The sequence below is a fragment of the Cynocephalus volans genome, chromosome 6 (genome assembly GCF_027409185.1).
Source record: "Cynocephalus volans isolate mCynVol1 chromosome 6, mCynVol1.pri, whole genome shotgun sequence".
Classification (NCBI taxonomy): Eukaryota; Metazoa; Chordata; class Mammalia; order Dermoptera; family Cynocephalidae; genus Cynocephalus; species Cynocephalus volans.
The window spans coordinates 98,778,855-98,798,531 of NC_084465.1; the positions used below are offsets into that span (position 1 = coordinate 98,778,855).

Consider the following 19,677-nt stretch of genomic DNA (forward strand, 5'->3'; position numbering starts at 1 on the left):
AAAGGTCATTTATGATATCATGGTTATGTAACAGCAAATGAATGGAAGCCACTCAAACATCCACCTGTGGAGGACCAGGTAAACAAACGTCCACCTATGGAGGACCAGGTAACAAACTATGGCGCTTCCATACATGGAACTACCACCACTACAATGTGGCTACAAAAAATATTGAAAAGAATGAGGAAGCTATATACAAGGGGCTTCAAAAAGTTCATGAAGGGCTAGCCAGTTAGCTCACTTGTTTAGAGCATGATGTTAATAACACCAAGATCAAGGGTTCAGATCCTACCAGCCAGCTATCAAAAAACAAAAACAAAAACCAAAAGTTCATGGAAAGATTCATATCTTTTATTTCCATTTTTCCATTAATTATTTTAAGTGGCCTTGTGCTAATACAGCAAGCTCTCCAAAATCTATTAAGTAACAAAATATAGAGAAGGGAACATCCTAGAAGAAAAAATGGTATCTATACTTACTGTATTCATAGAATCACTGGCAGGATATATAAGCAGCTAATAATAGTGATTACTAGGAAGATGGGAGAGAGACAATGAGCTAAGAGCAAGACTTTTCAATGTATACCGTTTATGTGGTTTTGGCTTTTTAATCAAGTAAATAATTATTCAAAACAGTAATTAAATGCTAAAAAATGTGGCTGTCACAAAAGGGGGCTATTTTTCCCAATGACTGTCAATATTGGGGTCACTCAAAGGCTGGTACAGATGTAGCAGAAGAGGAATCCAGTCTAGGGGCCCCTTGGGAGTCAGGGGCCAAATACCAGGCTGAGGGTAAGCGGCCCTGGCGACAAGGAGCTGAGCGCTGGGGAGCAGACACAGACAGGTTCCAGTGCATGCCACAAGAGCCAGGCAAGGACTGCTGTGCTGCCTCACAGTCCCAGGAAGGTGAATTTAAGAAAAGACAGGTTTTAAAATTTTTTCAAAAGGGAGACTTTAAAGGATAAATATGTTTGAATTGTATTTAAATGCTTAATTTGTAGTTGGATGCCCAGTTTGTAGTTTTTAATGTGTCAAATGTGTTTACTCAAAAAATCTGGAAAGGGGAGAGGGAAGAGATTGGATAAGGGGCATAAAGAATAAGTATGATTTGTAATAATAAATATGCTAATAAAAAATAAATTTAAAAAAATCTGTTTGAGATAGAGATCTGATCTCTATCTGCAGGCAATAAGATTGTACACTTGGAAAACCTAAGAGAATAAATATAAAAACTACTAGAATATGTCTGAATAGGATCTAGTTTGAGGCACTAAGGATAGGACAGTTTGAAAAGAGTCCCTATCAGAGCAACATGAATTCTGCTAAAATCGAAGCAAAAATAAACATCAAATTTATGGGGAAAAAAATAAAAGCCAAAAAACTATTAGAAACAATAACTCAGTAAGGGGGTGGATTACATAAGTTCTATATAAAAATCAATAGCACCAAGGTCAAGGATTCAGATCCCTGTACTGGCCAGTAAGCCAAAAAAAAAAAAAAAAAAAAAAAAAACCCAGAAAGCACAATATAAAAGATCCCAGTAATAAAAACTAAGTAAATAAAGAGGAATAAATTTAACAAGAAAGATGCAAGATCTATATGAACACTTTGAGACACTACCAGGTGCCAGGGCATTCACTAAATCAGTGCCTGTGAAAGCTTAAAACTGTTAAACAACATATGTGCTCATTGATAGAAGATTAATAAATAAATTATGCATACATAATGGAATACTCTGAAAGCATTACAGAAAAATGAGGCAAGTTGATAACACCAAGGTCCAGGTTTCGATCCCTGTACAGGTCAGCCACCCAAAAAAAAAAAAAAAAGGCAACTCTGTGTAGGGTATTCTGATGCTGAATTATCTCTAAGGTAAGAAAAAAAACCAAACTAAATACATAACAGTGATTTGTATATGCTACTGTGGTGTTTAAATGATACATATACATGTAGTTATATTACGTGTGTGTGTAAATGTATATCTATTCTCACATGCCAGGCAGATCTCTTCAAGGACACCCAAGAAACTGGCTGATGGGGTTGCTACCAGGAGGGAACGGTGTCTGAGGTATGGCAGTGAGAGAGATAGGCTTTCATTGGATATATGTTTGTATCTTTTTAACTTTGTACTATGCATAGAAATAACGTATCTACAAAATAACCTGTTTATAAAACTATTTACAAAAATTACCTAGTTATTAAAAAATTAAAAATGTACTAGTAGCATAAAACACATTCACAAAAGGATATAGCTTGGTAAAATGTCCTTGAATAGGAAGAATTTAAAGATGTCAATTCTCTAAATTAGTCTATATTTTTAACACAATCCCAAAAACTCAAACAGGATTTTTTTAATTTAACTATTCAAACTACTTCTAAATATCATATGAAAAATAAATGTACATAAAGACAAGAAAATTTTGAAAAAAGTGAGGAAGTACTATTATCACCAAATATCAAAGCACATTAATATAAAGCGATAGTATGGATTTTCTCCCTCACTTATGAAATCAAAACAAATTCCAGTGGACCATAAAAATATTTTTTTAAAAAAGCTAAAAGTACTCAAAGAAAACATAAGAGACTTTTTAAAAACGGCTTTAATTCACATACAACTTACCCATCTAAAGTACACAATTCAGTGGTTTTTAGAATATTCACAAAGTTGTACAATCATCCCCACTACCTGATTCCAGAACACTTTATCGCCCCAAAAAGAAATCCCATGCCCATTAGCACTCACTCCCTGTTACCCTCCCCTCAGCTCTTAGTGACCACTAATCTGCTTTCTGTTTCTGTGGATTTGCCTATTCTGGACATTTCATATAAATGGAATCACGTTAACACATGGTCTTTTGTGTCTGGCTTCTCTCACTCAGCATGTCTGAAAGCTCATCCACATTGTAGCGTGTGTCAGTGCTTCACTCCCTTTTATGGCTGAATAACATTCCAGTATACGGAAAGACCACATTTTGTTTTTCCACTCATCAGTTGATGGGCAAGTGGGTTGTTTCCACTTTCTGATGAACATTTAGGTTGTTTTCACTTTCTGGCTATTATGAATAATGTTATGAGTATTCATGTACAAGTTTTTGTGTGGATATATGTTTTCATTTCTCTAGAATATACACCTAGGAGTGGAACTGCTGGATCACATGGTAACTCTATATTTAACTGTTTGAGGAGCTGCCAGATTGTTTTCTAAAGGGCCTACACCACTTTACATCCCCACCAGCAGTATATAAGTGTTCTGATTTCTCTGCATCCTCACCTATGCTTATTTATTGCCTGTGCTTTACTACAGACACCCTAGTAGGTGTGAGGTGGTATCTCATTGTGGCTTCATTTGTGTTCTCCTAATGGCAAATGATATTGAGCATCTTGAGCTTTTTAAAAAATGCCTTAAGAATGAGAAAACTTTCTAAACAAGATACATAACCCAAGAAGCCATAGATGTAAGAACCACATAAAAATTAAAGTCAAGGGCCGAGCCTGTGGCGCACTCAGGAGAGTGCGGCGCTGGGAGCACAGCGACGCTCCCACCGCGGGTTCGGATCCTATATAGGAATGGCCGGTGCAGTCACTGGCTGAGTACCGGTCACGAAAAAGACCAAAAAAAAAAAAAAATAAAATAAAGTCAACAGACACACTAGGAAAAAATAATCTAAAACACAATAGTTTTAGTTAATATACCAAGGGCTAGTTTCCTTATATACTAAGATCGCTTACAAATCTATAAGAAAAAGGCCAACAGCCCAACAGAAAAACAACAATTCATAAAAAGAAAAATATCAGTGAATCTGAATCACAGAAAAAGATGGTTTACCATATTTACAACTAAAGAATTGCTTTAAAACAAGATAGCATTTTCACTACCAGACTGACAAAAGATTTTTAGAATACTACTATTCTAGCATTGGTGAAGATGTAAGAAACTGTTGCCAGCACTGTCTGTGATTAAAAAGTAGTCTACAATCAACCTAAATGTCCATTAAGACAAGGTTACATAAATTAAGAAACATCCACACTATGGAATAGTAGAGCTCTAACAGTTAATATGAAATGAACCCCAAAATAAAATTAAGTGAAAAATGTAAGGTGCCAAAGATTACATATAGTATGTTCCCAATTTTGTAAGGAAATGTGGGTGTGTATACATGTGTCGCTGCAGGGACTTTCTCTCAAAAGACAGCAGTGGCTGCTGCTGGGCAGGACATGGAGTATCAGAGGAGACTTTTATCACTGCACCAGTTTGTTCTGTAAAATAGCACTACCTTCTCACTAATACACAGAATTTTTCTCAAAACACTTACCAAGTTAGCTTTAACTCTAACTCAATAGTCTTAATCAGTGCCTACATTCCAATTGGTGAAGTCGCAAACACTCAGACATAAGTGGCACACACTATCAACTTGAAGAGCTCCCCCAGCACCGGCCCCTTGAACATGCCAGCCCACTCCTGCCTCAGGACCTTGGCCCTGGCTGTTCCCTCTGCTCGAAACCCTCTTCCCTGGACACCCACAGGGCTGGCTCCTTCACCTCCTTCCAGGCTTTGCTTAATTTCCACCTTCTGTGTGAGGCCTTCCCTGACCACCCACTTCTGCTGGGACCTGTGCCCACTCAGCAGTCCCACCTCCTCCCTGCTTATTTTCTTCACAGGGCTTCTTACATAACATAATGCACAGCACTTTACCTGTGTCTCACACCTCTCTACCCCGGCCCCTCCAAGGGCCAGGATTTTTGTCTGTTTGTCCCCTGGGTATCCCCCCAGCACCCCAAACAGTGCTCAGCGGACAGCCGGCACTGTGCTGTGCACTGTGGAGTGAGGCCTTCCAGTGGATTCATCCTCCGACTCTCTCGTGTATTATTTCTCACTGATTATGCTAGAATCAGAGTAGGCTCTTAATAAACACGTGGTTAATTTTCTCAGAGGTACAACTACATAACATCAAGCGTTTTTCAGACCACAGGCTAAGATCAGTGACCCACTGCTTATGAAATCAATTCAGTGGGTTAAACCAGATTTTAAAAAATGAAATGGAAAGTAACAGAATGCACAGCATAATCGGTAAGTATTTACAAAACTCTTTCAGCTAAATGTGTACACATGTGTATACATATACATAGCAGGTCATGATGTAAAATGGATTTCTTATGGGAAGTTCATGGACAAGAAAGTTTGAAATTCATTCATTTAATATATATTTCAGCCAAAACATCTGTAAGTTTAAAGCTTTGTATTCTGTAAATAAACCATCAATTACTTATAAGTTTAAAATTCAGTATACTAAAGGCACTTCCAGATGAATAAAAAGCAGAATTAATGTTCTGTCACATGGGAGAAATATTACACTGAAAAAACTTTGGAACATAGCCTCTAGCTTTTTTGCTCCGAAACTCCAATTGTTTTACCATAGTTTTATGCTCATAAGCATGAAATTTTCTGCTTTTTAGTAAGTCAACCTGGACAGTTTAGTGTTCTTCTCAATTTTCATGGGATACCACATGGGCAGCTATTCACGCCTGAAATTTCTCCATTTTGTTTCTGAAGTTCTAGTTACTTCAGATTAAGACCTTTAAGTATATCAATATTCCAGACAGAAAGCTCTTCACTTTCTACTTATGGAAAGATCTGTATTCTCTCAAAAACGTCTAAGTTCTTACCTCTGGCATTCTCGAACACTTTCACTATTTCTTAAACCTCACTGTGTTTCAGAGACTGCTCTAATCATTTTCTGCAAAGATATACTGACGCTTCATTTATCAGGCAGGGAACATCAACACACTGAACACAGAAACAAAAGAAAAAGGGAAGGGCATCTTGGGACACAAAATCCACACACTAAGCTTTAGTTATAGAAGACTATTGTGTCCCCACACAGAATTCATCTCTCTTTTTAACAATCTCACACTAACAAGTTTTATTTAGTTTCCCAGCCCACATATGAAAACTGGGGGAGGAGGAAGGAACACAGTTCCAGAGGGCTGGTAAATTAAAGCTACAGTAAGGGAGGCCAAAAATACACAAATACTCAAAATTCAGCACTGGTGTGGAGACATTTTATAGATGAAGGATTCTTCATATCTCAACAGCCCTGCAGGGGGCTATGTATTAGAACAGAAGACCGTAAATTAACATTCGTTGTAATGACTACACAAACATCAAAGAAAGTTTCAGTTATGTTCCATCTAAAGATTAGGTCTTTTAGAAAGACTTCTAATCATGGCAGTTAAAATGAAATGTTTTATTTTAAAAGTAAGCTTCAGGGCTGGCTGGTTAGCTCAGTTGGTTAGAGTGCAGCCTTAAAAGTAAGCTTCATGGAAAATTCACTTAGGCATTCCATTGCCTGATAAATGCTGGAATATCGGAGTTTGAACTAGAACGGCAATGTGCTGTCAATTTCTCCTGCAGGGCACTACATTAATACCCTGACACATCCAGTTACATTAGAAAGACTTGTACCCTTCTATTTCGTTCTTAATAGTATTGCTACATAATCTTCTGCTCCTTTTTAATATGGTATTTTGGCTATCTCAAAATTGTTTATATTCTAATATTTCTTGATTATACGGCTGCTAAATAACTCAGCCATTCCTTTAAAATTAGTTACACCCATGATTCAGCTACATGTGCTTTCAATTGCTGATGATCTTCAGCAATTCATCTGGTTAAAAAGTAGGTAGAGATAACATTCCCCAAGTAGACGCTGGTTCTCTAAGCCAGTTTTCATGGTCTGTCGCTGCTGGTGGTTTTAGCAGAAATAACCAGCCACGCCGGATATAAACTCCTGAAATCTACCTTTACTAAATGCTACAGAACTGCAGAGAAGGGGGTTGGCCAGTTACCTCAGGTGGTTAGAGCTCAGTGTTGTTAACACCAAGGTCAAGGGTTTGATCCCTGTACTGGCCAGCCAAAAACAACAACAAAAAGAACTACAGGGAAGTTACTTTGTGGACCAAGCAAAAGCAGCTTCCTAGTAAAAGGCAAGTCTTCAGTATCAAGACTGAGCAGGATGGTGTCTAAGAAAACTTCTGACTACACTTTGAGGGAATCAAAAATGTAACCCAAGAACATTCTCTGGCTTTGAACCTAAAGCATTTCACTTGAGTGTAAACTGGATATATTTTCACCCACTTGGAAGATCTCTTGGCAGTATTTTGGGACCAGCAAACAAGCATCATTGGCCTCAGTGATAGCTTCTTTCACGGAACTCACCTTTGTCACCTCGTATTTTCTGACATTTGAGGGGCAAGAAATGTTTATTTTCCTACACTGTTTTCTCATCAATTTGACAACTCCCATCCCCCAAGCTACATTACCTCTCTTCTTGCCAAGGGGTAGCAAAACACTTGGAGATTTTTTCTTTCATCTTAGCTCTGGCCACTTAACTAATAAGGTCTTATTAGTAAACTCAGACAGTAACTAATAAGGTCTTTGCTGATCTATTACATTTGGGTTACTTTGTTCTTTTTCAGACATCTCAGATACCTCAGCCCCCTCAGTCCTAACCAAGCTGAAGGCCCACCTGGTGCCTCCTGATTTATACAGCATCGTGGTTCATACAAGGATGGCAAAGGAGGTAAAAATGCTAACCCTACACTGTCATGTCATCTCAGCAATACAAAGAGCTGTTTCACGGACATAGTAAAATTTGACCAGCAAGTACTTCCCCCCTCCATCCTGAAAAGAACAGCGTGGGAACACCAGAAGTTCGTGTGAATCCTGGTGAAGGCTGCAGCACAAGAGGAATCAGGGAGCAATTAAACAGCATGGGCTCTGAACAAGGTGAGGGTACAGGGAAGAAGCAACACAGAAGTCAGCGAACTAAAGCACCGCATTAAAAGGGATGTCACAGCCAGGAAGTGCCGCCTTAAGAGAGGGGGCCAGGTGAGGCTCTTTTTGTAAGATGAAACAAACCTGCCAATGCTTGAGCCCAACGGCAGAGAAAACTGGCTTGTTCTGTTCTTCCAGAAACTTGTGGCAGAACCCCACCCTAACAACTCTAGGTTCCAAGACAGAAAATTCCAGCACAGGTTCTAGCTTATAGAGAACAAAAAGGCAGAAGACATTAACTTCAGCATCAATTGGTCCTACCATGGCTGCCTTACCGTGTTGTTCTGGAAATTTCAGCCATGAAAACAAGAGCATCTGCCTGAGCACTCAGTCACATTTACTTTGGGAGACTAAATCTGCTGTTATTTTTCCAGATTGTATATCTCCTTTGGGAGCTATCCGCATTGGTCTACTGGCAAATCAGTTACTTTTTTTTTTTGTAAAGATGACCGGTAAGGGGATCTTAACCCCTGACTTGGTGTTGTCAGCACCACACTCTCCCAAGTGAGCAAACCAGCCATCCCTACATAGGGATCCAAACCCGTGGCCCTGGTGTTATCAGCACCACACACTCCCAAATGAGCCACCGGCTGGCCCTCAAATCAGTTACTTCTGATATTTGTTGGAACTCTGGCAAAAAGGTCCGCTGGCAGTTTAGATTTTTATTATCAACATTACATTTTCTAGACTACCCATGTGCTATCTCTATTTGCTACAATGAATAACTATATTTACCGGGGGAGGGATTTGTTGGTTGCAATTCTGTTGTTTGTAACAGAATATTGTTGCTTCCCAACTATCAATCAAGATTCACGATAGACAATTCATGATTATCTGTAAATGAATCAGTCACCAGGTCCTGAGGGCACGCAGAAAGTCTGGTGTGTGAAGTCCTCACAGCGCCAGGTGGCTGGGTTCTCTAAACACCTGGGCACAGGTCTGGCTCTGTGACTATTCTGAGGATTACAGAAGGATACGGCCCCTACCCACAAGTGTACATCTGACAGAAGAAAAGGACATAATGGTTAGCCTCATTCACCATCACCCCCACAAACTCCTTTCTCTAGTCAAACTAAATTACTCAGAGGCACGTCCTCACCCTTTCACCTGAAGTTTTCTCAGAATGGAATGCCCTGCCCTCCCCTCCAGTGAAGACAGCCTTCAAGACTCAGCCCACATATCCCCTCTTCTGTGAAACTTACCCTGGTGTAGGCAGCTGCAGCAGTCAACCATATGTTTCCATGCTCCCTAAATGTTCCACAGACTTCCAACATGGCCTAAGTATACTGTCCAGCAGCCACGTTTGACCCCCTAACAGCAGGCTCACATCACTGAAGTCCCAGAGGACATTCAAAGTGTATTTTTTGAATAAACTTCGCAATGAGCAAAAATGAAAAATACAAGGTCCACAAGCAGAGACCCTAGCCCACACCTCACAAAGATATTCTGAGGATGAGTGACTGGGCTGGTAGTGACAGGGATCAGCAGGGTTTGGAACTAATTGAGCTGAGCTCATGGGTGACTGAGGTGGGACTGCATAGGCAGGACAATTCCACAGAGATGTGACACATCCTACACGTCAAGCCAAGCACAGGCTAAAATCTGGAGACATTTTCCCAAGAAAAGAGAAAAATCATCGAGAACTCTGGATGTTCGGTATGGGTGGATTTACCTATAACCACATTCTTTCTCCCCTATTGTATAAGATGTGCATTTTCTTGGCTAAATTCACCCATCATTCAATCCACCCAATTTACCTTCACTTATCCACACAGGTATCAATGTCAAGGGCATCTGCAACATAGACGGCTGCCAAGAATAGGTTCTGTATCTCAGACTTAAGCAAAGGAATGCCTGAACCATGGCACCAGAAGTTGCAGGAGGAGAGGACAGAGATAAGGGAGATAAAGAAACAGAATAAAAATGTCCCTGGGCTGAAAACTGATATATTTTCAAAAAGGAAATGACATTAGTACAAAGCAGGAATTACTAACACCTGTGGACATCTTAGAATATGAATGATAAAAAGAAAAAACCTTAATCTCTGAAGGAAAAGAAAAAACCAATTAGCTGCAAAAGAAACAAGAATCAAATTGACGACTGCTCATCTGTAACAGTGTACTAGAAGATAACAGAACAAAAGGAATCACTAAAGGAAAATTATTTTAACCTGGAATGCAATACCCAGCCAAGCTACTATACAAGTATGAAGGCAAAATAAAAATCTTTTTAGACATGATGGGGCTTAGAAACTTTACAACCCACAGACTTTTTCTGTAAAAGTAACACAAGGGTATACTCCGGTAAAACAAAAAATTAATCCAAAAAAGAAGAAAGATGTTGGATACAAGTAACAGTAATAAATAAACCAATAAAGGTTTCAGTTGTCTTACCTGTTAATACATATTATTTGTAAAAATCATCATTAAAAAAAAAAAAGACTATACCAAAATTAAAAACTTAGGTAATAAGGTATCTATTATAAACGACTGATTTTGAAAAGACATAATATCTAGTGTTGGAAAAGATACCATGGAATAGGTAGTCTTGCTGTCTGCTAATAGGAATATAAATTGATAAAGACTTTTTGGACCACAATTTGACTACAATGGCTAACAGTTCAAAAATGCACAGGCTCTGAAACATCAATTCTAAAACTCTAATTCTGTAAGCCTAACGAAATAACCACACGTGCACAAAGATACCTGCCCATTCCACGCAGCACTGTAATAAAAGAAAATAAACACCGGGGCCGACCCCGTGGCGCACTCGGGAGAGTGCGGCGCTGGGAGCGCAGCAGCGCTCCCGCCGCGGGTTCGGATGGCCGGTGCGCTCCCTGGCTGAGCCCGGTGCGGCCGGTCACGAAAAAGACCCCCCCCCCAAAAAAAAGAGAAAAGAAAAGAAAAGAAACACCGGAAGTAACCTTTACAGCGTTCATTAACAGGACACTGTCAAGCGAATGATGATACGTCCATAACATAAAATGCCACATAGCACTGAAAAGTCGCTGACATGAAAAATGAGTTCACCGACAAGATGGGCAAGGAATAACAGGATGGGAGCCGTCAAAAAATTCTATAGCTGGGCCGATCCGTGGCGCACTTGGGTGAGTGCAGCGCTGGGAGCGCAGCGACGCTCCCGCCGCGGGTTCGGATCCTATATAGGAATGGCCGGTGCGCTCATTGGCTGAGCGTGGTGAGGGCGACACCAAGCCAAGGGTTGCGATCCCCTTGCCGGTCACGAAAAAGAAAAAAAAAAAAAATTCTATAGCTGGATGCTACATGGAGTTCAGGTCTTTTTACGTAAAAATGGTTATACGTGTATATTTGCAATAGTTATATATGTGTGTAACCGAGTGTGCAGAGCCCGGAAGGAACGCCGAATCGTCCACCGTGGCGCCGGCGTGTGGGAAGGTAGAGGTTAAAGTCACTCTCTTTTCTTTTCAACACTTACTACCGTATCTACCAATTCCAGGCCCTGAGGATACAGCGGTCAACAACCCAGAGTCCACCGGCTCCCTGAGAGCCCGGGAGACCGGGTTTTGTCCATTGCCGCGTCCCCCGAGCCTGAACCCGTGCCGGGCACCGCGCGGGCGCTCGACGCGTGTCCAGCGATGGAGCGAACGAATGGACGCACAGTTTGAGCGTTCCTTGGGGGCGAGGAGGAATTAAATCACGGTCAGGAGACTTGCACGACCAAGTCCCTTCCCCAACACACACGCGCCCTCCAATACCCCACTCCCCGAAGCGCCCTCACTCGTTGTCCACGGTCTGACGGAAGTTCCCTCTAGGACGATCCCGCGGCACTCCGGGCCTCCCCAAACCCCAGCCCGGAGCTGGTCCCCGTCAGGTCGCTGGGGGGCCGGGGGACGAGACCCTTAAGGCTGAAGAGACGCAGCTGCCGCGCGCCCGCCGCCGCGCCGTCCCTTCCGCGCCCCTGAGGCAGGTACGCCGAGCCCGGCTCGGAGCCTCGGAGGATTCCCCCGCCCGCTGCCCGGCCCGGCCGCCCTCACCTCCTGGGGCGGCCGCCAACGTCGGCACCCGCAGCAGAGGTCGCAGGCGACGGCCCCACAGTAGCAGCGCCCGTAACTCGCGTGCCATGTCGTCCTCCCCGTGCGGCGCGCGCAGCCACGATGGGCGGGACGGGGCGGGGCCTCCTTCAGGCGCGGCGCAGTGACGTCAACGCGCGCGACGGACTGCCCGGCCCGCTGCCTGCGCGGGCGCGAGGGTGGGGCCGGCGGGCCTGGGAACCCGAGCTCAATGATTTTGGGTCGCATCGTCAAGGGCGACAGGCCCTGCGCCCTTAGCCCGGGAAGCGTCCGAGCGTCTTCGGACCACGCGGGCCGGCTGCGCCTCGGCGTGGGCGTCCCTAAAGCGGAGCGGCTGTCAGTGCCCGGCGGGGGCGTGAAAGGCGGCGCCTGCTCGGCCTTAGATCACGTTTCCATGGCCGCTGTGAATCCCCGCCGTCGGCCAGGCTTCTGGCAGCTGCTTCCAAACCAAGGGGGGCCGAAAAGCAAAAAGGAATGAAAAAAGAGATTCTAGGCTTGACTTGTGTTGACCAAAATTAAGGCTGTGGCGACAGAAATAATTTTGTAAAGTTCATTGGGAGCCAAATGTGAGCATTGACCTGGGAAATACCAGTGGACGTAGAGTCAGAAATGCCCTGAAGTCTACTACAAGTAACAAAGGCTCTATGGACAGAAAAGGCTGAAGAAAGCAGAAACAAAGAACAAAAAGCGGATTGGTCATTTCAAAGTTAGTTTTCTTGTAAGGGAGACGACAATAGGAAAATGACTAGTTAACATCAGGTTACTTCAGACTCGCTCTTGTGTAAGGATTAAAGCAGAGAGAACTTCATTATCATGCCTACTGAAGATTTAAACTGGAATGTTTGGGGAAACTGGCTGTTATCTCTTTTTCCTTTTTGGAAGGTCAGACCACAACCTAAGTGACTTGGAACTTAGCAGGGGTGACTCCATTTTGTTTTTTACTCTGGTCTGTTGGGCTAAATTCCTGCACTAGGCCCCAAAACAATGGCCTCCAATAATTTTCGTTTAACACTTGCTACACCAAAACATGAACTCAGTACTATCAACACCACCAGCAAAACTAGGCTTTTTCGTTTGTTCTCATTGTCTCTGGTGGAGGTTAGAGTCTAGTTGGGGATTCACGCCATCAACCTTCATCGCTAACATTTGCTCTAAACCTGGCTGCCACTTCATGATGCAGATTCCCCACCATGGCCTCAACCCCGAAGTGGAGCCCAGGGGGGCTCCATTTAGACAGGTTCCCTGATGATTCTGAGGAACACTAAAGATGTGCTGCCATGATCAAATAATTGCAAAAACAGTTTTGAGTTTGTGACAGGTACTGCAAAAATGTGTGGGAGCCAGGAGCGTGTCCCCCATGGGTCCTGGACAGAGTTGGGGTGTCGGGAGAGGATGTGTTAGGGAATGTTGCCAGGTGGAAGGTTTCAAGGATGACCCCCAAGTTCGAGGCTTAGGCAAATGAGAAAGGGAATGTAAAAAAGTGTGGGCAGATTTGAATGGAAGAGCAGGAGTCTCACCTCCTACCTGGCCCCTTGCTTCCACTCTTGCCAGCCCCCCATCTTACACAGCAGCCAGGTCATACGTTCCAGGTCCTCCAGTGGTCTCCCCAGCACATAAAAAGTCAATTCCAAACTCCTTCTGCCTCGGCCGACAGCCCTTATATAATCACCTCCTGCCTTGATTTCTCCTCACCACACTCCGGGTACAGCTGTTTCCAAGATGTCCCACAGCTACTCCCTGGGAAATCAAGGGGGTGTCAGCCCCACATTTCATTCATTTTTCACTCCACTCATGAAATCATCTCTTCTGTGAGAGCTGATACATTGGTCTATGGGGCAATATATCTGGCTTGGAGAGGCCTTTTATTTCAAGAAGTGGAAGTGGTATTTGGCAAAGGGAGGGAAACCTGGGCTTTGGTGAAGGATAGAGGGGGTGGGAGGGGTGTGCTCTGCTGAAATGGGCAAGACCCAGACTCTGTGGAGGACAAACCTACCAGGTTGCAGACAAACCAACCAGCCCTCCTGTACTCTCTTGGCCTATAGCCTTTAGAGACATCCCTTCAGACTCAGATCCTGGTGATTCTGGGTGCTCTGCTAACCCAGGGAACTGTGGCTTTTTAAAGGTACCTAGGGATCCAAGCCATGTCCTGAAGGGGCCACAGGCAGATTTCAGCCCCTGGTGAACAAGGAATATGGAAGGAGGAAAAACATACATGCAAATGTACTTGAGTTGAATTAGTGGAGAATGACTGGGGGTTGCTTGGGGAGGGCAGAGAAAGAGGAGGGTAGGGAAGGAGACACCTCCCCACCAGTCTCCTGACCAACATTATTATTGTCCTACAGCATTATTCACAATAGTCAAAATGTGGAAGTGTGGGGCTACGGGCTCTTAATCCTGCCCCAACTATACCAATTGTATGGCTACAGCTAACGTCGGCAATCCTGTCAACATTGCCAATTGTAGCGCTCTTAATCCTATTCATGACACCAATTGTAAAGCTATGCAACCACACCAGTGGTTGGGCTCTTTTACCGACTGGGCTGATTGTTGAGCTAGGGTTGGGTCGGGAGCTCCCAGACCCCTCAAGCCCATCCACAAACTGGGTTACAAGCCCTTCATATGCCAGGCTAGGTCACCAGACCCCACACATGCAGGTCTATGAGCTAGGTAACTGGCCAAAAGGTCCTTGGAGCCATAGGTTGGAAAGCATGGCCACACAGGGCGGATGCCTGAGGCAGACGCCCACGCACCTGCTTCACTAAAACTCCTCTCCCCTGCCCAAGAACACAAGAATAGCAACAAAACTGAAAAAGATACATTGGTGCACATGTGCACTAACTACACACACACACACACACACACACACACACACACACACACACACACACACACACACACACACACAATTTACTTACAAAGGATGTGCTAAAACCACACCTAACTGGACCCGAGGCAAGGGCCTTGACCAAACTATTTTATTTTCCCAACAGGAAGTAACCCCGGGTCCATCAAAAGACAAGTGGATAAACAAACTGGTCTATCCAGACAATGGAATATTATTCAGCCATACAAAGGAATGAAGTGCTGATCCATGCTATAACCTGGCTGAACCTCAAACATTAGGTTGAATGCAAGCAGACAGACACCAAAAGGCCACATATTGTAGAATTCCATTTATATGAAATGTCCAGAATAGGCAAATCCTTAGAGAAAGTAGATGAGTGGCTGCCTGGGGCTGGTAGAAATTGGGGAGTGATGGCTAATGGGCTTGGGGGTTCCTTTCGGAGTGATGAAAAAGTTCTGGAACTAGGTAGAGGGGATAGTTGCAGAACGATATGAATGTACTTAACACTACTAACTGGGGGCTGGCTGGTTAGCTCACTTGGTTAGAGTGTGGTGTTATAACACCAAGTCCAAGGGTTCAAGGGTTCGGATCCCTATACTGGCCAGTGGCAAAAACAACAACAACAACAAAACCTCACTACTGAACTGTACACTTAAAAATGCTTATTACGGTAAATTTTATGTGTATTTTTCCACGTTTTTTAAAAAAATGCTCACTGCAAAGAAAAGCCAGACTCACCTACTTTCCTTTTTCTTCATTTCTTTATTCAAGGTGCTGACTTCTGGTCAAGTCTTTCTCCGGATCAGACAACATCCTGAGAATTCCCCAGAGAACAAGCTCCTGGCTAAAGGATACTTCTTGGCCTGGAAGAGTCCCAGAGATGACAGGACTTTTCCCCAATTTGATGGACCCTCTCACAAGGCAGCTTACTTTTTGAAGCTAAAAAAATGGGGGTAGCAAGAAGTGCTGCTAAAAAAAATGGGGGTAGCGAGGAGTGAATCTCTCTGACATTCTGCAGACGTTGGGTGTTGTCCAGAAACTTTTCTCTAATTGTTTTTGTGTTTGGGCCTCAGGAGCAAGGATTTCCCCTTGTTAACTGCAGGAGCACACAGAGCCCATTGGAGAGAAGGGCGGCTTCACAGGGGTTTGCGAGATGCCAAAATTTACCAACTCACAGAAGCAACTGATGGCCTGATGGCACCTGCGCAGGGTCTTGTGCATTTCTCAAAGTCCTTTTTATCTTTTGCAGGACTTTGATGCCAACTCAGCATGGGTGGGAACTCAGAAATTTAGTTTTGCCCATTCGCTTGACAGCTACTTGCCTGGATGTTTGATGAATGTCAGTCCCCTTCCAGCTCTAGAGACCTGCCAAAGGCAGCAGGGTCAGAATGCACAGGAGCCCAGGCCCAGCCCCAGCTTGTGCAGCATCAGCAGCCAGTCCAGCCTCTCTGGGGTTGGCCCTTTCCAATCTTTTCTCTTCTCGGGCCCTTCCACGAACAATGTGTGTGCTTCTTGCAGGAAAGGAGCAGGATGGGCCATCCTAGTGGGGCCCCTCCCTCTCTGTCCAGGACAACCTTGAAATCTCACTGGAAGAGCCTCTTCTGAGCAAGACTGGTCCCTGGGAAGGCAGGTGGAGGAGGCAGAACCTGTCCCTGCATTCAATCCTGGAAGCTTCCTCCACGGACACCACTTGGAGAATTGGCCTCTGCAGCATGTTCTGAAAGGTGCCTCCTGGCCTGGCAAGGAACTCAGCTCACAGTTTTTCCCAGCTTGTGGATGAGATCATTATAGGCACTGGAATAAAAACTGTCCCCCAACTCTCAGGCCTGTTGTGTCCATTGCTTACTTTAAAAAGAAGACAAGTGAGAATTAGTTCTGTGTGCGCGTGTGTGTTTGGGCCACGCTGACAGCTCTGTAATTCCTAGAGCTACCATCTGTCCAAGGAAGCAGGGAGTCTGTCTGGGCAGCTTTGCAAGGCCCCTTTCCCTGGTCAGCACGGCTTCCTGGCAGCTCCATACCCAAAGCCCTACCTTCATTGGGGACTGCCCTTTTGCCTGGAGCCCCAGGCCTCTATTCCCAGATGGTGTGGTGTCTGAGGCGGCTTGTGTAGACTCCTTGGGTGTGAAGAGGGGTTCCCCTTAGTCAGAGCTCCTGGGCCTGTGCAGCGGGGTGCAGGAGGAAAGGGGTCTGAGCAGGTGGAATGCAGACCTCAGGGATTTCCCCTGACATTTGAAGGTGCCACCTCCCCCAGGCACGGGGCAGACATGGCTGTCGTGCATGAGCCCTGTGAGCAGTCACTCCCACGTGCTGGGTGCCACACCGGTGTCCGTGGCCTCGGCCCTGCAGTGCATGAAGGATAGAAAACATGTGTCTTACAGTGGCTGGGCGACTGGTCAAGGGGCAAGGCGCCCCTACCCTCTTCTCTGGCAGAACCAGGTGCCTGGCCTCCCTCCATTTCCTCACACTCTGCACTTTCCACGAACTGACTGTGCAGGAGGATATCTCCCCGCACGTCTTTGTTCTCCGGGGCAATCAAAATGGTCAGGGAGCTCGTTCCAGGTAACTTAGAGTTTTGGGCGCACTGGGGGACATTGGCTGCCCCTGGCACTTCTTGGTCTTGGCTCTGATGCTACTCCTGTCCCAATGCACAGAACCTGAGGATGCCAGTAGGTGCCACATTCTTATTCAGGGAATTGAGGATAGGTGAGGAGGCCCACGAGGGCAGAAGGGGACAGAAGGCCCCAGCTTGGAATGAATGCTGAAAATAAGGCTGAAGGACCAACTGACCAAACCCCCCTCCCTACACCTGCATTTATCATGAACGTTCAGATGAAGGCAGTTTCAACATCAGGATGGCTTGCTCTTGGTCCGCAAAGTCCTTGCTACTCAAAGTGTGGTCAAGGCCTAGCAGCACTGGCCTCTCCTGTCAGACACACGAAATCTCAGGCCCCCGCCTACAGAATTGGAATTTAGCAAGATCCCAGATAATTCACGTGTGCATTACAGCCTGAGAGACACTGAACCAGGTACACACAGCAGTGTCAAGAAAAGGATCATGTGTGTCCTTCCTAAACTAGGAATCACCTTGCAGTTTCCAGTCCCTGACGAACATTTTCCTTGTTTCCAGCACAAACCAGGTTTGGAGGCCCGGCTTTGTGTCCCAGCACATCTGACCCCTTCCTCCAGTAAGTTTGTCTTTATTGACCATCTTCTTCGAGGTCATACATCGGCGCTCAGGAGCCACTCAGTAAGTGCTTGCTCAGTGAACAACCCGCACCTCGGTGCCCTCTCACGTCACTCTCACACCAGTTCTGATGCCAGCCGCCCTCTTCCCACACAAGGGCCCCTTTTGCTCACCAAGGAAACCACAGCGTGGAGCTCATGTGTCTGCGGAGGGTCAGCAACAGCGAAAACCAGCTCCCACGGAGCTCCCAGGACCCCCTGTGCCAGCTCTTCCTGGTGATACCAATCCTGGCTGCCTCACACCCCGTTGGCTCCGGGTGCCTCTCACACATCACCGACCTCTGACCTGTCCCCTGCCTTGTCCTACCTTTGGCTTTGAGAGCAGGGGAACGGTGCAGCTGACTCTCAGTGACACTTTCCTACTCTCCTGTCCCTGCCCCACGAAGGGGCCCAGGAAACAGCCTCCTTTTCAGGGCCCCACCCCTGTGCCAAGGGCTGAGGTGTCCTGGGTGGAGTCACAGACAGCAAGGAAGGAGTCTCAGCTGCAGGAATACATCTGTCAACCACCTTTTTCATACTCTGCATAGAGCCCCTGCAGACCTGTGCACGTGGACCCTCCCCCTAGTTTACAGCACTCCCTAAACATCCCTCCCTCAAGGATCCTTTAGTTTGCATTTCATGTATATACCCACATGTTTAAAAAGCCAGTTTATAAGAGGCTTCCCTGTTGCTGGCCCAGAGCCATGGAAAGCCAGGATCAGAGACCGCAAAGTCCATTTCAGTTACTCAACCCTCTCCCAGATGTTGGGCAGGGGGTGGACTGGGTCATCTACAGCAGGAGCTTAACGCTGTGGACACCAGGGTTGACCGACACTAGGGTTGTCAACATTTCTTTTTCTCCGATGCCAAAGTTAACCAGCAGGTACCAGACACAGGCAGGCTGATCCCAAACAGGCCTTTGTGAGGACTTAGTTACCACTCCCTACTGTCTGGGCAATGTTTCAGGAGCAATGTACTGTAATTCTCCCATTTCCCCAAAGCGGGTTTAAGGTGAACTGTGGAGTAAGGAGGGGAGGTAGGGGTGTGAGACTCTCTGAGCTCAGGACCGGGCCCCACTCTGCCCTCTGCTCTGTGAATGTGGCCAAGTCACTCAGCCGCTCCTGTTTTCCTACCTTATGGCCGAAGCAAAGGAGTGAATACATTTAAACACCATTTTTTACATATCATGATTTTTCCATCTCTTCACATTACCGTCCAGAGAAGGAGAGCAGAATTTGAGGAACTCACTCAGGTTTGGGGCTGAGACTCTCGCTTGGGACCCAGGGGTCCCTGCCATAGTCAAGCTGTCAGCCTCCTCAATCCCCTCAGCCTCATGCCCACGCTTTGTATAATCTGCTCTCACTTCAGAGCCTCTCCCCCATCCCCTTAAAAACATCTGCAACACTTTCTTAATCAAGGTGTTCTATAGCTGTCAGCTCCCTTTAAATTTTTAATGAATTAATGTAACTGATATTATAGCTACATCCTAGTAAATACTCTACAAAAAGGTGTGTTGAAAACATTTTATGTACAATTTAGATCAACTGCCAAGCATTCTCATCTACTCATCAAAGCACCTCTTTTTTAGTCTGGACGCTACACTTATTTAAATTAAAACAAAATTTTTTTTGGCAGATCACCGGTACAGGGATCCGAACCCTTGACCTTGGTGTTACAATACTGTGCCTTACCAACAAATTTCTTCAATATCTTATAACTGACCTGTTTC

The 19,677-nt window shown here is 45.0% G+C and overlaps 1 protein-coding gene across 1 annotated transcript in view; it reads right to left on the reverse strand.

Annotated features, from left to right (window-relative positions):
* The window catches only part of TRAP1 (TNF receptor associated protein 1), a 55,670-nt gene extending 43,692 nt beyond the window's left edge, over nucleotides 1–11,978 (reverse strand). The window contains exon 1 of the mRNA XM_063099446.1: nucleotides 11,846–11,978. Coding sequence (XP_062955516.1) covers nucleotides 11,846–11,933 — 88 coding nt within the window. The 5' untranslated portion in view covers nucleotides 11,934–11,978. The remainder of the gene's footprint in view (nucleotides 1–11,845) is intronic.
* Between the last annotated feature and the right edge of the window lie 7,699 nt (nucleotides 11,979–19,677).